Below are 17,601 nucleotides of genomic sequence, written 5' to 3' on the forward strand. Positions count from 1 at the left end.
CCCTCCCTTCTCATTCCCTCTGTGCTGCCTCTAAAGTCTATCCCATGTATTTGGATTCCAACTCTGTGTTCAGTCCAGAAAACAGGGTCCCCACTCGTCTTTGATACAGTGTAAAAACCAGAGATCAGATGGATGTTCCCCTTTTCCTCCATGTGCTAAATCAACAGTGTAAGAGTCCTGGGCTCTCAGAGTCATAAAGCCACACTAAAATCAAATTTTTTTACCACAAGTACATTCTAGCAAAACTGCCTCTTTAGCTAAGTCAAAGAAATTGGTTAGTGCCCTACTTATTTCAAATAAAATTCTAGCTCAGGGAAAGAATTTGGACTGCTCCTTGGAATTTATTGTGAGCAAATTTGACCTTTTATTTTACCCTGGGTAAGGTGTTTGTGACAAACCTGTGCCCAGATTTTATAGTTTCCATTAGCTGTCTGGTGACCGAACCCACTTATTCAGGCTAAGCTGGAAAATAAACTTCTTTGGCCCTTCTTTGTGTAATTTGAGAAAAGGGCTTTATTTTTATTACTTTTTGCTTGATTTGTAAAGTTAAAATGGAAATTTCATCCAGGTAATTAGTCACTCTTAATTTTAGATTTAGTGTCTATTAGCCTTTATTTGATTTTGCTTTATCATACATGTTATTTTATTGCATTTTATGTAGTCAGCCAGCACAGCTGAAAAATTTGCCATTTACCTTCCAGGATAAACTGAAATGCCAATATCACAATGGCATTTCATAATATAATTTAGAGCCATTTTGGTGTGATTTAAATATTTATATTCATCTTTGGCTACTGTGAATTGGAAACTGCATGTACTATTCACAGACTCCTGATTAGTACATTATTACTTTCATTACCAAGTAATTTAAGACGTCATTACTGACATTATGAGTGGCTATACCAAAAAGACCTAGGGGGTTCTTAGAAATACGCTTAAGGTTGGTTTCACTACCCGAGCTCTTATACTTTACTGCCCTGTACTACCTTGTATGGCTGACAGAATAGGATGCTCTGTATGGGAAGCACAGAGGAGTATGTGTCTGGATATCAAATCAGGGCAGCTTATTTTGAGGAAGTTCTTTTTCCTCCCGTTATTATTAACACATGTACTTTCTGTTCAACAGAATCACTGTTTCATTTTCAGCCATGCCTGGCAACATAAAACGATACACACAGGTTTATATAACACTACACTCCAAAACTGTGAGGCCCCTAAAGTTTTTTTTTTTTCCAATTCCTCAGTTATGTTAGAATTTTACATGGGACTTGAAACAAATAAAGAAAAAGAAAAAAAAAGAAATGAAAGGTAAAGTAGTTTCAGAGTTGTAGCCTTATCCTTTAAGCCATAACTGAAGCTTGTGGAAGTGAGAAGGTGAGAATGGTCTGTACTTTTTTTCCCTTGGGCTTTATGTACCATCAGCTTATAAAGGCATACAGGTTTGTCTTTTATTTTATTTGGATTATGATATATGCCAAAACTCTGTTAACAGAGAAAGATGTTTTAAGTATAGGTTTTTCTGCTTCTCTTAGAGTCAGTTGACCACTGGGGAATAAAATCAATCCTTTCAAGGTAACTAAAAGTCTCAGGAAACTGCTTGTAAGTAATCATCCCCCTCCAATCCCTTGAAATTGTAAGTGGCTATCAGGAATGCACGGTTATGGCTTTCTGGTTGAAGTTTGCCAAGTGAAATCACAGATACTAGCATATGAAAATAAACACAATAATGCATCAGCATAATAATAATACTAGCAATAATGATAGCTAACTCATACATAGCACTTACTATGTTCCAGGAACTATTCTAAGCACTTTACTTATATTAACTCTTTTCATCCTCACAGCGGCTTATGACGTAGGTACCATATATTAAAATCTCCCACCTGCCTTTTTGAGTTATAAGCATTCGCTAATAATAGAATTCTTCTTTTGTGTTTGTTCTGTTGCTAACTTCCTGGTTTCCAAGGCAATGTGCTTCATTCCAACAGCTTCTGGTATTTGATTTTGTCTATTTTTAAAGCATTGAATAGTTATCTTTGTTTCTTTGTTTAAAAAAAAAAACTTGGACTGTTCACATATGTCCAAAAATTTGTTTGAAAATTTCCTATTCTTAGCATTATAGTATAATATAGTCAGATGGATGGTGGCAGCTATACCATAATTTCTGTACCTGGGGGTTTGAAGCTTTGAGGTTAATTCGTATTTACTATTACTTGGCTAACCTCACCTCTCACTTATATTCATGGCTTTCCTTACAAAAGCCTCAGGTTTTCAGCATCTTAGTTTGAAGTATAGATCCATCTCTACCATCAGTGATGAACCTATTGGGCCTTTAAAAAAAATACTGTGCTGTGATTGTGTCTGCATTTATTTTTACATTTTTTATTACTGAAAATTTCTAACAAACAAAATAGTAGAGATAATAGTATAATGAACCCCCAGCTTTAACACTTATCAACGTACAGCCAGCCTTGTTTTATCTATATTCCACATGCTACTAGATTATTTTGAAGCAGATCTCAAAAATATCATTTTATCACCCTGGTCGCCCTTAACAAAATAAATATTAAAATCCTTGATCTCTATGAGTATTTTCAAGAAAATTTTGATGACATATTTTAAATGTAGTACATTTAAATTGTCATAGTTTATAAACTACTACTGGTCTTAAATGATTTTAATTTAACTTTTTATTCTTGTTTACTAGCTTACTTGATCTTTTAAGGTCAATATGGGAGAATACTATTTAGCTAAAATATATGCTAACATTTAATTTCAATTAATTTTTTTATAAAGGACAGAAATATATTTCACAAAGTCTCTAAAAGATACAGTGTCATCTTATATCACTTATTTCTGGATAGCCAGTTGGTATCTACACAGCAGGAGTCCTTAGCTGCCTGGCTTTAGTATTCAAATAAGTGAGACTGTTTTATAGCCCTGTTTTGTTCCCCCTTATGTACTCAACCTCCCAAATTAATTTCAACTAGTCTTCTCTGCCAAAGGAAGAGAAAACCCTGGATTGGGCTTCCTCATAAAAAGGACTGCGGAGTATACTTCTCAACCTCTATTCACTTCAGAAGTCTTACCACCACTTTCAGATGATTTCTCAACCCCTTTCCTGAGGACAGATCATTCAGACTTTAAAGACTACATCAGCTCCAAGATGGGGAAGAGGAAACAAGGCTATCTAAGCCCCATCTAATCACATACTTCCTTATTTCAAACTCGTCAACTGATCACAATTTCAGTAGGATGACAATATTTCAACAGTCTCATGGTATTCATTTAATTAAGGAATCTGACAAGAGAAGTGACTATCGTTTGGAATTCTGCCTGTTAGAAAAAGAAAATGGAACATTTTCCACTCCACGTCTACTAGAACAAAGCCTTACGTTAGCCAGAGCGAAATGTCTAATACTAACCCTTGGCGAGATCATAATGATTCATGTGTACTGTGATGCAAGTTGTGATTTCATTTGCCTTTAACCTGTTGTGGACTTTATTCTGCATCTTTCTCCCTTAGGAGGTGACAAAGGTCTCTGCCACTTAAAGCCATGGCATTGCGTAAAGCTCCTGGCACCAGGCAGCTCCCATGAGCTCACCCAATCAGTCAGTTTCCTCATATTAAATAGGGAGTGAGACCCTACTCCATCTCTACCCTCCTGTCCCCACTTACCTTCCCAACTCCAAGCCCTAAGCATTGCTTTCCATCTTTTTCCTGGTTCCTGGTCTCAGACATACCTCTTTTCCCAGGAGCCTTCCAACTCTTTTCCTCATAGATCCACAGCCTTCCTCACAAGCTGTGTGTCTTAGGAACAACTCATAATTTTTTTGTTTGACTTTAGTTAATTTACCTTGTGGCTTAGTTGTCTCATCTCTAAAAGAGAAAGAAAAGTAACTTCTTTAAGAACAGTATACAAGTGAATTGGGTTTTTTGTAAGGCCTTTAGTAATGGTATATTTTTTCCTAAATACTGAAAATGACATACAGTGACCAAAGTCTCCTATTAATAAAAGCTACTTTGCATAGCTTCACAATTACTGCCAATTCCAAGTTTTAAAAGCAAAATATTTAAAATATTTCTTCAAATTTTTAAATTTTATTTTAGTCCTTTCTGGATCAAAGTATTCTAACCTTTTTAGAGTCTACATTCTAGACTCTTTATTTTAGCTGAGGTAGAACCTGGAATCATGAATGTTCTATTCTTCAATTATTAAAAATATTATTACATATATAGCAAGAAGAACATGTATAACAAATAGTTACTCCTGCAAATTCTCATGTATTGGACAACAACAGAAAAAGAATTGCATCTGTCCTCTTCTTCCTTAGAAAGCAAGCCTTTAGAATCAGATTTCTCCACCCTGCTCCAAGAATTTTATTCATGTTGAAACAGCATAGGAATATTAAATAACAGAGAATGTTAACTTCTCACTGGACATAACTGTAATTTTCCTTTTTCCTCCTCTTCAGATGAATCCAAGGCAGTGGAGCCATATCTCTGAAAGTGCCAAAGACCTAGTACGCCGCATGCTGATGCTGGATCCTGCTGAAAGGATCACTGTTTATGAAGCGCTGAATCACCCATGGCTTAAGGTACATGAGCTCATAGGTGGCCATCTACACTTTGTTTAAACAGTTCCAGTGACAGGAATGCATTGCTCTGTAAGGTGCCCCTTTCCACCCTTTTTTTTTTCCTGAGCATTTTTTCGTTACAGTTTTGTTCGTCTTATTTGCTGTTTCTGTACATCCTCTGTAAACATCTAAGAAGATGTACCATTCGAGTGACATTCAGCTCTCATCACAAGAGGGTACAAAAGCGGATTAAGGCAGAATCCATCAGGGAGGAAGGCCTATTTGTTCTCTACCAACACATGTTCCAAAGATGTGCAACATGAACAACGGAAATAGCACTCAACTGTGTGATAATTAAAAAGTGATTATCATTATTTTGGGTGTGAATGTGTACTTCATAGCATTATTTTTATTTCAGTAGATACTAGATATGGGTTTATCATCTTAGGAAAAAGGCAGATTTTAAAAGTTCTTTTTATATCCCATCCTGCTGATGAAGTATTAAAGGTATAACTTGGGACTTCAATGAGACAGTACTATTTGATGAAGACATTACACTGCTCAACAGTTCCAGGAAATTCTCACTTTACATGTGAGAAAACTAAGCCTCAGAGAGGTTAAGAATCTTGCCCCAAGTCACAGAAGTTGTCAGTGGTGGAGCCAGGATTTTAATTCAGCCTGCCACACCCCCTTCCTTTGTACTCAAGATCCTATCCAGTTCACTTACTCAAGGTCACTGCTCTCACATGTGTCCGCTTACTGGCATCATCAACTTCCTACCTCTGTTGGATCTAACAAGCTACAGTTTATTTTTATTACACACACACACATCTTCTCCTGACCTTACCACTCCCTCCAGCTTCTACCCCTATTCTCTGCTCTCCTTGACAGCAAAACTCCTAGAAAGATTTATCTCTACTCACTTTCTCCAGTTTCTCCCATCTCTTTGTCTTGAACCCACCCTAGCCAGGTTTGCAATCCTACCAACTCCACTAAAATAGCTCTTGTCAAGTCACTGCTGACCTTCACATTGCTGAGTCTAGTGGCGAAATATCAGGTTTCTCCCTCTTGGCATATCAGCAACATTTGACATCCATCCTTCCAAAACACTGTCCTCCCTTGGCTTCAGGACACCTTGCTCTCCTGGTTTCCCTTCTACCTCTCTGGCTGCTCCTTTTCAGATGGTGCTGATTCTTTCTCATCTCCCCCAGCCAGGTCTTCACAGTGGGGTGCCACAGCCCCTCCTCCTTCTGTCTACACTCAGACCCTTGGAAACCTCATCTAGTTTTAATGGCTTTAAATGCTATCTGTACACCCTGAATTTATACCTTTAGGCTAGGCCCTGTCCCCTGAGGTATTCTTAATTTAGTTTACAGTTTTGCTCCCCAATACCTGTCTCATTTCACCCCTTACTACTCTCCTCTTCTCACTTTGTTCCCTCACGTTGGCCTCCTTGCTGTTCCTCAGCAGGCCCATACTTGCCTCATTGCCTCTGTGTTAGTCGTGCCCTTTCCCTAGAATACTCTTCCCCAAGGTATCCTCATGACTTATTCCCTCACCATCTTCAGGTCTTTGCTTATACATCAGCTTCTTAGTAAGATCTTCCCTGACCAGCCAATTTAAAATTTGAGAGAAGGAATGTTCCCTGCCACCAGTATTCCCTATCCCCCTTCCCTGCCTTAGTTTTTTCCATAGTGTTGGTCACCATGAGACATACTTATATTTTACTTATTTGTTTATCTGTCTACTCCCATAAAATATAAGCTGCATAAGAGTGGGAATTTTTCGCAGTTGGTTCACTTCTGTATAGAACCTTTGAAAGTGTCTGACATGTAGTAGGTGCTCATAAATATTAGTTAATGATTTAATGAGTGAATGAATAAATGTTCATACTACTATACCATGCTACCTCCCCAGAAATTATGCAAAATAATAATGTATATTTAAACATAGATTAATAATGTATCTTAACAGTGATGACAAGGAATAATAATAATATTATCAAACAATGTTGAGATTCCAGTGGATCTTGATTCTCCTTAAGAATATTACTTCTCACATCTGCATTCAACCCTCTGATACTTGGTTCTAGTTATTCTTGACTTGAATTTCCCCAGTTGTAGCTATTCCTGAAAAGAGTAAACAGTTCTGAGATACTTTCTTGTACTTATTTTCTCCCAGAAATAAACCATTTGGGGGGACTCCTATTTTTCCTTTGCCTCAGTTTCTCATAATGGGGATCTTTTGTTTGTTTGAAGCTAGTTTAAATGCCAAATAACAGTGAAAATGGCAGCCATATTAGTCATTTTTAAGATCCTTTGGAAAATTTGGCTTTCATTATCTTGCATATCTTGACTAATAACATTTATTTTTGGAAACCCTTATCCCTGCAATGATTATAGTTCTTTTTCCAAATAATCTGAGCTTAATACACAATAGATTTCTGGCACCAGAAAGACAAAAGACAAAAAGTGTCCGTAACTTAAATGAAAAAATTCCAGGAGGCTGTTTGAGCTTAGTGTCACGTGCCATGTCTGAACTACAGTTTACCTTCGCTGCAGTGTGTAATCTGAAGATGGAAGAATTCAATGAGAATATTATCTAGCTGATGAGAACAGGCTTATATTTCAGTACTTTTCCATGTATACTTCTAAATCATTTCTGTGCATATAAGTGGTGGTAATTTTGCAATGGCTAAAATTTAAGCTATGGGGCTTCCGTGGTGGCGCAGTGGTTGAGAGTCCACCTGCCGATGCAGGGGACACGGGTTCGTGCCCCGGTCTGGGAGGATCCCACATGCCGCGGAGCGGCTGGACCCGTGAGCCATGGCCGCTGAGCCTGCGCGTCCGGAGCCTGTGCTCCGCAACAGGAGAGGCCACAACAGTGAGAGGCCCGCGTAGCGCAAAAAAAAAAAAAAAAAATTAAGCTATGGTTTAAATATGAAAAACTCCTGAATAATTGCAATGTAGAGAAATAAAATGATGAAAATCCTTGTAATGAAGAGTACCCAAAGTCATGATACCGTTGTTTTATGTCCAAAACAATTATTATTTCTTTGGCAAACCACAAAAAAAAGTCCTGTTCAATCATACCATCTCAAAAGGGAATTTGAGTAAATAGACCAATTAATATGTGAGTGTCTTGTGGTTGTTAAATTATATGTATTTAACACTTTTATCTAAATTAGTGCTGTTTGCTGTAAATATTCATTCCAACAAAAGTAAGGCCAAATAAGATTGTAATTTTCTTATAAACGACTGAGCTCTTTTCACACCCTTTGTAGCCTTAATATATATAGACTCCAAGTATATTGACTATAATAAAGACAAAAAGGGTATTTATATTAGGCTAATCAATTTGAATTTTGGAAAAATCAATCAACACACCAATTAAATGTATATTCAGCATCTAGTGTGCACAAGGGACGGTGAATCAAGTACTTCATTAAAGTGTAAGACACGTTGCTATAGACATTTTTCTGAATTCATATTACATTACTTTTAGTTTCAGGTAGGACTGTTTAATACAGAAAAATATTATTTTTTTTCTTTTGTCTCATTTTTATAATGCTTTGAGGTTGTTATTATTTACTTGTTTTCTGGTATGAGGTACCTTAACAGACTTTTTTTCAATCTTGTGATTTCATCTGCTTATGCTTAGAAAATATCAGGAATCATAATTTAAGCAGAATTTTATTAAAAAAATTTTTTTGGCTATGTCCGTATCTCTCTCTCCACTTCACCTTAGTGAATGGTGAGCAGAAGAGGTGTTCACTAGAAATAGAGTTCACAGTCTGCTATGCATTAAACTTCCCAACCTATTAGAGAGAAAGGCATAGTCAGCCCGTGAAATGAATTTTCAAATGCTGTTAATATAACATAAAGAAACAGAAGGATAACTTCAAAGAAGTCACACGTGAGAAGCACCTCACAAGAATACAGAAGTATGAGCCCAGGAAGACTAATGCGGGGCATGAGAGGTCACTGTAGGCCAGCGCTCCAGAGAGGGCTGCACGTAACATGTTAGTAGGACTGAAGGGGGCCCATGTGGGAGGTACAGAGGAGCACAGGCAAAACATTATAAGTGTTCAGGGCATTCAGGGATGGGGTCAGGGTACACTGGCATAATACAAAAGTCAGCTATTTGAAGGGTTGCAGTAGTAGTAGCCTGAAAATTTGGTTTGAGGGAAGAATATATCTAGAATGCCAAACTAGGTACTTTAGATATTAGGGTATAGAGAGTTAAAAGCTACTGCAAGCTTTTGAGCAATGATACAGGGCAAGCAGTATGCTCATATAATTCCTGTGGACACTGTGCACAGGTGGGTTGCCTGTCGGGATGCAAGCAGTAGAAGCAAAGAGATCCTATAGAAGCTGGGCTGTCCAGTTACGAAGCGACAGGGGCCTGGAGCAGGGAGTAAAAGTGGGAGTGGGAAAGAAATACCCAGACCAAGAGCGATTAAGGAAGGAAAATTGATGAAGCTCAGTTGAGTGATTCAAGATATTCAGAATTAGGAAGCCTGTAGAAGGGTTAAACATGTAGAGTGGAAGTGATGTATTTTAAACTTTCAAAATTTAAATTTAATTTAGTTGAGATTTTCTTGGTTCTTAGTATGAAGAGTACTTCTGGATACTCTGCTGCACATTTTTAGTATTATTATGTTATGAGACTATGATTCTTATTTAAATCTTCTATTTTGGTAGGCAGTTAACCCAATTAGGTTCAGAACACATGTCCTAGTCCACTTCTATGGGCTGTGATTCAAATGCCAATTTCATTTTCAATGCCTTTGCAATACTCATCTAGTCTGTCCCACTTGTATGCTACCCAGAGGCTCATTTGGAACCTGGGAGGTACTTCATAAACCATAGTTTAGTCTCAAAGTTCTTGCTCTGTTGGTTGTCATTGGTTTTACACATGGGTATACTAGGGATGTGCCAAAGCCCCTCCTTCCCCAGCTGCCTCTTCTTTGTAATCCTGCCCCTGTTCTCTAGGGGTGGGGTGCCACCTCTTTGCTCTTCTTTGCTTCAGGCAGGGCTGGTTTGGTAGAAAGTGTTCTGAGGGGGAGGAACTTGGCTTCTTTCATGGTGATCCCCTGGAATGGAGTGGGTGAAGTCAAAAGGCTTCTGTCCTGCAGAGCCAACCTCTTCTCAGTCCTTTGGCTAAAGAGAGGAGGCTTTTCTTGGGGGTCATTTTGTCTGCGCTCCCCTGGGAGTTTCCAGGTTGTGGGCTGCTCTCACACCCAGGTGAGGATATGTTAGGAGGCCAAAAAAACACCCAGATATATCACCACAGGATCACACCTCTGAGTCCTAGGGTCCCTCTGCTGTCGGACTTCTTTTCTCTAGCTTTCAATCTTCTGTTAGCTGCTTTCACTTTTGAGTCATTAATTTCCTTGTTATCAAGAACTCTTAACTAAAAAAAGTAGACTTTGGAAAAAGAAGAGTTTATTCTGTGGATTGGGGAGTGCTTTAAAAATCAGCTCCAATGCCTGTTTCTGGCTCTAGAATCCAGACATGACATGTATCTTTCAAGCCGCTTTCCCCAGGCCCTCTCTCTCTCTCTCTGTCTCTCTCTCTCTGTCTCTCTCTTCTCTTTCTCTCTCTCTCTCTCTCTCTCTCTCTCTCTCTCTCTCTCACTCACACACACACACTAGGCGTCAGCCAGAGACTTGATCACAGTTGTACTATCTGCAAAGACTACAAAGGGCTTGAGAAAGGGAATGAAACCCCCCTTTTTCTTAAAAAGCAGTGGAAATTTTTTCTGTTACATATGCCTAAAATGTTGAACAATTTCATTTTAAGTGAAATTTAGTTAGATTTTAGCCTCAGTTCAGTAGTAGTAATAAGGAAAGACCCCCTACTAGCTCTGTCCAATAAGAATTTTCTGCCGTGAGGGCAGTGTTTATATCTGCACTGTCCAATGTGATAGACACTAGCCACATGTTGGCTGTTTAGTGCTTGAAATGTGGCTAGTACAACTGAATATTTAATTATATTTAAATATTTATCATATTATTATATCTAAAATATGTAAATATATCTTACCTAGTGGCTACTATACTGGACATAGCAGCCTTAGACTCTATTCAAAAACATACTGTAACTAGGTTCACCTTTTTTGGAAATGAATAAAGTGAGTAAGTTTTAAAAATTAAAAATGTGTTACAGATTTGTTCCTCTGTAATTCTCACTGTTCTATTTTTACCTTTTTTCTTATGTAATAGGAACATGTTTTCAGTTAGAAAATAGCCAAGATTATTTAGTAAACTATTTGTTCTCACACACACACTTTTAAAAGCTCCTAAACTTTTTTATGTCGGAGATTTCCATGTCTTGACTAATAAAAGTGATTATTAAAACTCAGGGAAACCAAACATGTACCTATACAGCATCTCATTTAATCTTCATAACAATCCTATAAGATTAGTTTGCAAAAAGGCACAACTGATACTGAGAGAATGTAAGGTCATACAGCTAGACCTAAATGACCCAGAATTTGAACAAAAGTCTTTCAACTCCAGGACCGTTGTCTTCCTACTATACCATGCGGTACCTTTTTGTTTGTTTGTTTTCTTCTTGTTGTTTATAAAACCTTCCCTGGGGTTTTTTTTCCCCTGTATTCTATCACAATACAAAATAATTTTTATTCAAAAAATAATGTAAAACCCATTTTGATGTTTGTTCTTCAGTGTACGTTAATTAAATATCACCAGACCTAACACAATTAAAATTTGTAATCTACAAGCAATAACAAATCCATGAAAAGATTCCATTGCTTGTTCTAAAATAGTAATTTTATCCTTCTCTCTGCTAGTTAATTATTTGATAAATTCTTATGTCTTCTGTATTGGTGAACCTATTTTGGCTCAGTGCAGGAAAAGGATGTTAAGCCCCTAAAGATAATGAAATTATTTCTAAGATGTTTAGCACATGGAAACTAGCAGAAATAAAACTTGGAGTCATTTTGACATTTGAGTGTTGTATGTGTACTCAAGATTATCATTTTGCTCTCCAGGGAACTCTTGTTACTCTTAGTCATTAATACAGAAAATAAATTTTCAAGTGTTTGTATTCATTCCTTAGGAATTTTCACTGGTAATAAGGTGAAGCGTTGACAGGACTGACTGTAAAATCCTACTTAAATTCAAAAGTAAATTTGTAAGTACATGATACCAAAACATTTGATTTTAGAAGTAGTTCACATACAAAGAGAACTTTTAGTTACAAAATAATAATAATGTGATCTTGGACTTAATTTGAAAATATTATATGGTATCCAGGTGGCAAATAAACACATGCAAAGATGGTCAACATCATTAGTCATTAGAGAAATACAAATTAACACCACAACGAAATACCTATACACACATATATCAGAATGGCTAAAATCAAAAAGACTAAACACACCAAGTGTAGGTGCAGATGTTGAACAACTGGAACTTATACAATCCTATGGGAATGTAAAATGGTACAACCACTTTGGGAAACTATTGGCAGTTTCTTAAAAAGTTAAACATACTCTTATAAAATGACCCAGCCATTCTACTCCTAAGTATTTACCTAAGAGAAATGAAACATATATCCATACAGAGACTTGTACATTAATGTCCACAGCATCCTTATACATAATAGGCAAAAATTGGAAACAACCCAGGGTCCATCAACAGGTGACTGAATAAACAAGTTTATGGTACATCTATACAATGGAATACCCCTCAGCAATAAAAAGGAATGAACTATTGGTACATGCAACAACATGGGTGAAGTTAAAATATTTAGGCTGAGTGAATGAAGTTGGACAATAATTAACATGTACTGTATTATTCCATCTATATAAAATTATAGAAAACGCAAACTAATCTCAGGTAACGGGAGAGTAGATCAGTGATTGCCTGGGGATGGGGAAGGGGATGACAGAGACACAAGGAAGCTTTTGAGAGTGATGGATATGTTCATTATGATTGTGGTGATGGTTTTATGTTTATATACATATGTCAAAACTTATCCCATCGTACATGTGCAGTTAATTGTATGCTAATTATACCTCAGTAAAACTTTTTCGGGAAAACAAAACAAATTACATTCAGAGTCTATCTCCCTTTCACCCTTTTTATTGTTTCCATCTGGTTTCATCTACCATCATCTCTCCCCTGGATTACTACAATAACCTCCTAACTGGTCTCCCTGCCTTTTTTTTTAAACCCTCGCCCCCTTCCAATCTATTCTCAACACAACAACCAGAGTGTTCCTCTAAACTTGTCAGATCACGTCACTCCAGCTCAAAAACCCCCCAGTTGCTCCATCTCCCACTCAGAATAAAAGCCAAAGGCCCTTTATGCCCTCCACCAGCCTTGCCACTTCTCTAATCTGACCTACTATTTACTCCACACACGGGTCTCCTTGCTATTTATTGAAAATTTCGGATACCTCTCTCCTTTGAAAGGCCTTTGCATTAGTTGTTCTATCTGCCTAGACCCACTCTCTCACCTCTTTTGGATATCACTTTCTCAGTTGAGCCTACTTTGACCATCCTATTTTAAATTGCAATGTACCTTTATCCTGCCTTACTTTTTGCTTTATTCCATAGCACTCTTAACATACTCTATAATTTACCTTTTTTTTGTATTTTCTTATCTTCTCCCACTGAAATATGAGCTACATGAGGGCCAGAATCTTTGCTGGGTTTGTTTACTTGTTAATCCCAAGATTATAGAACAATGCCTGGCATATAGTAGGCACTCAAGAAATATTTCCAAAATAAATACTTGTAGCATAAAATCTTCCAGATACACTGACAAATTAGACTAGAATCAAAGAGGGAGACAAGGAGAATGAAATGCAGATTGAAATATACACGAGAAGTTGGGGCAACTGGAGATGTTATCACAGAGAGGAATAGATTTAGTGGAAGCATGATCCCCCTCTTAACTACTAAAGGGGTGTTATATGGAAGAGGTAGTATGTTTGCTCTATGATCCCCAAGAAGAAGAGCTAGTCCATACAAGCCAGATGTGGGACTAGGCTGAGTAAGAATTTTTTCACTTTCTTAAAATTGTAGTGGGCTGCCATAAAGTAATCTGTTGTATGAGGTCAAACAGAATGATCATCCATCAGGGATTGCAGGGGATCCCACATTGGGAAGCGGTTGAATTAGATGGCCTTGAAAAGTTTGTCCTAGTTTGAAGATACTGTGACTTTGCGGCATGTGGGATCTTCCCGGACCCGGGGCACGAACCCGTGTCCCCTACATCGGCAGGCGGACTCTCAACCACTGCACCACCAGGGAAGCCCACTGTGACTTTTTTTTAAATCCAGTTATTCCTGACAACTCAGAATGCTGAGTTAGTTGTGGAGTTAATTTTTTAAAGGCTCATTTTACCTGACAAGATTGTATCAAAGGTAATTTCATACCTTCCTAGTAATTATGATTGTTTTAGCCACATAGCCATATATCTGAAAATTACATGGACCATTATTTTAGCCCTTTGTTATTGCTGAAAATGAAATAATATTTTACTATCAGTTTTGACCTTCATATCCAGTTTGGGCTTACTGTTTATTTAGATTAAGCTCCTTCACTCTTTTAAACAGTTATGTGTGTTCATTATCTTTCATCTTTTATAGGAGCGGGATCGTTATGCCTACAAGATTCATCTTCCAGAAACAGTAGAACAACTGAGGAAATTTAATGCAAGGAGGAAACTAAAGGTAAATTAAAGAAATCATCAAAAAGCCAGATAGAGGCAGTTGATGATAATGTTTTTATTCTGTTTCAGTGCCCATAAATATTATCCTGGTATTGGCTGTTGCTTTCTTACAGCTAAATTCTTACTTCCAAAAGTTACCATTATTTCAATAAGATTTTGGTTTTTTAAGTCATTTAAGGTAATATCTAAGTACAAATCCAAACAATAAGTTATAATAAATGGAAGATTAATCACATTTTAGATTTATGTTATCTCTAAAATTCATAGCAGAGATATAATTACTTTAAAAATAGTAATTTGCTATTATTATCCATTATTGTTGAATTTTAATCTAGGCCATGCTTTCTCAAACTTAAATATTTTGTCAGAAAATGTGAGTTTAGTTCAATGGGAATAATACCAAATTAGAATTGGAACTAGGGTTGAACAGCCATCACAAAGCAGTCAAAATCCCCACTACCGTGGTCTACCAGAAAATATTTTCAAATCACTTTTCTCACTTTTTCTTTATTCTTCCTAGAGTACCTTTCTCCCATTTACCATGCTCCCTATCCTCCACCCCACCAAAAACAAACAAGCAAACAAACAAAACACAGTATTTACTTCATATGGAGGGCCCATTTGACTTTAAAAGGTTTTTGAGGTTTTTGAAAAAGACCCAGAATAAAATAATGGAATCTTTCAGCACTGGCAAAAATCTTATGGGACAGCATTTCCCTCCTCCCCCCAACAGAGGAAACTATTATATTATGGTCTTAAAATTAACTTATATTTGACTTACTTTAATTACTATTAAAAAACTTAGCTCTGTCCTCTAAGTGGTTGATTAGATGAATCCTCCTTAGCCATGTGACTCCTGCCAACTATAAAACTTCTCTTCATAAGTATTTTCAGATATGTCATAAGTTGCAATAATATTATTAATTCATTGTTATTTGACTTCTGAAATATGTGAATGATTGTATTCAACTCTAGATTTATAAGAACATTTATATGAATTTTCAGGAAACTATGTAGGCTACAGTATTATCATATGGAGCTGAACTGGCCAACATATTAGCCACTAGCCACATGCAGCGTTTTAAATCTAAATTAACTAAAATTAAAAGGTCAGTTCCGGGACTTCCCTGGTGGTGCAGTGGTTGAGAATCTGCCTGCCAACACAGGGGACACGGGTTTGAGCCCTGGTCCGGGAAGATCCCACATGCTACAGAGCAGCTAAGCCTGTGTCACCACAACTACTGAACCTGCGCTCTAGGGCCCACGAGCCACAACTGCTGAGCCCACGAGCCACAGCTTCTGAGCCTGCAAGCCACAACTGCTTAGCCTGCAAGCCACAACTGCTTAGCCTGCATGCCACAACTACTGAAGCCCACGTGCCTAGAGCCCATGCTCCACAACGAGAAGCCACCGCAAGCAGAAGCCTGTGCACCGCAACGAAGAGTAGCCCCTGCTCACCGCAACTGGAGAAAGCCCCCACACAGCAACAAAGACCCAACATAGCCAAAATTAATTAATTAATTAATTAATTAATTAATTATTTTTAAAAAGGTCAGTTCCTCAGTCACATTAGCACATTCCAAGTGTTCAGCAACCATATGTGGCTAGTGGCTGCCATATTGGACAGAGCAGATATAGGACATTTCCATCATTGCAAAAAGTTCTATTGGAGAGTGCAACTGTAGAGTAAGGGAAATTCTAACATGTCACTGTTGGTGATGATTATTCCCAGTTAAGCCTTTTTCCTAGTTGTTTTTGCAGTCAGGGGTACAAACTGGCTCTTCTCTATTTAAAAATCCTCGGCAAAACAATAATTATTAATGACATGCCATTATTGAGAAGGTGCCCAAAGAAGTTTCCCAAGACTTTTGGTTTTTTGCTTTGCTATACACCTGAACCAGTATGGCCTACAAAAGAAAAAAAAATCTTATCCAAAGTGAATGGTTAGCCGTTTTGAAGTTAATTTCTTTCCCAAAGAAGCTATTAATTATACTTCTTTCTCAATTCTTCCCTAAAGTCTTTTTAACTCTATTGTTGCTTTGGCCAGTGTGACATGACCCTCTCTGGGATTGAACCCTTCATTGCCCAAATAAAAGCCATTTACTCTAGGGCTCAGGCTTGCCCCCTCACAAGAAACACATGCTGTATTTCTCCCAGAGCCACTGAATCAGACTTGGGCCTAAAATAGCCAAAGTGGTGACTAAGATTCATTCGGACAGGAGCAAGCTGTCACAGCAGAGAGGGGTCATGTGAATTTACCACATCCCTTTGCAAGCCTCTTTAAAATTTAAGACCCGCCAAACAACCTAGAATTAGGAGCATCAGCAGGGTCATCATTGTTTTTTTTCAGCTTCTGGTAAGGCTGTATTCCTTTGTGTATTCAGCCACCCTGGTTAAAGCTTGTTATACCTACTCTCCTCAAGAAACTAATTCTCATTCTGCCATTTCTGTGAGCTTCTAGAACAGAGATTGCAACTTCCCTGACTTTCAGAGCCCACCACACAATTTATTTTCACAGATGAACAGCTAGGTACCCATCCTTTTACCTAGACACTGTTTTTAATTCCATCAAATGGTGGGAAACACCCTAATTATTATGATTCCCTTTGAAGTTCACACAGAGCAGTAGAAAATTGATTTTATTACTAAGTCAGAGGTAGGAAATTTTTATTGTCAGTGGCAAGAAGAAAGTGAATGAGTATAGTGTTATGGGAAAGAATGACCTCTAGAGCTACATCGCCTTAGATGAATTCTGACTCTGGCTGTGTAACCTTGAATGAGTTATTTAAATTTTGTGTGCCTCAATTTCCTTGTCTATAAAATGGGGATAATAATAATAGCTAAGTCATAGGGTTGTAAGGATTTAATGAATTAATATAGCAGTTAGAATAGTACCTAGCAGTCATACGTGCTCCATAGATATTATTTTCTATTAACATTTTATTGTTATTGTTTTATTGTTATTTTAATATTTAATACCTTTAATTTGGTCTCTATTTATTAACAACTGTAATTCCTAAATGTACGCTCCATACCATTTTAGCTTTTCCCCAGTAACATCATTTACATTTTTGAGATTTTTAAAGACTTTCAAAAAATTACAGAACACCAAAAATGTCACTGAATAATCTCTATTTATGTGTTTCTTCCAAAGTAATGATGCTTAGACTTTTCTGACCATTTTGATCATCATTTTCCTTCACAGTATCGAGAAAGAAAGGATCTTATACCTGTGATATATTGTAATAGTCACTCCCCTTCTAGTGACTCTAGTATCTTTCCTCTAGTGTCATATCCATCCTGTGATATACATT

At 37.3% G+C, this 17,601-nt stretch overlaps 1 protein-coding gene across 13 annotated transcripts in view; it reads left to right on the plus strand.

Annotated features, from left to right (window-relative positions):
* The window catches only part of CASK (calcium/calmodulin dependent serine protein kinase), a 391,035-nt gene that overhangs the window by 256,476 nt on the left and 116,958 nt on the right, over positions 1-17,601 (plus strand). For all 13 annotated transcript variants that reach the window (XM_030834960.2, XM_060292132.2, XM_060292133.1 and 10 more), the window contains exons 8-9: positions 4,477-4,599; positions 14,205-14,288. In XM_030834960.2, the coding sequence (XP_030690820.1) occupies positions 4,477-4,599; positions 14,205-14,288 (207 nt within the window). The remainder of the gene's footprint in view (positions 1-4,476; positions 4,600-14,204; positions 14,289-17,601) is intronic.

This window comes from Globicephala melas, chromosome X (genome assembly GCF_963455315.2).
Source record: "Globicephala melas chromosome X, mGloMel1.2, whole genome shotgun sequence".
Taxonomy (NCBI): domain Eukaryota; kingdom Metazoa; phylum Chordata; class Mammalia; order Artiodactyla; family Delphinidae; genus Globicephala; species Globicephala melas.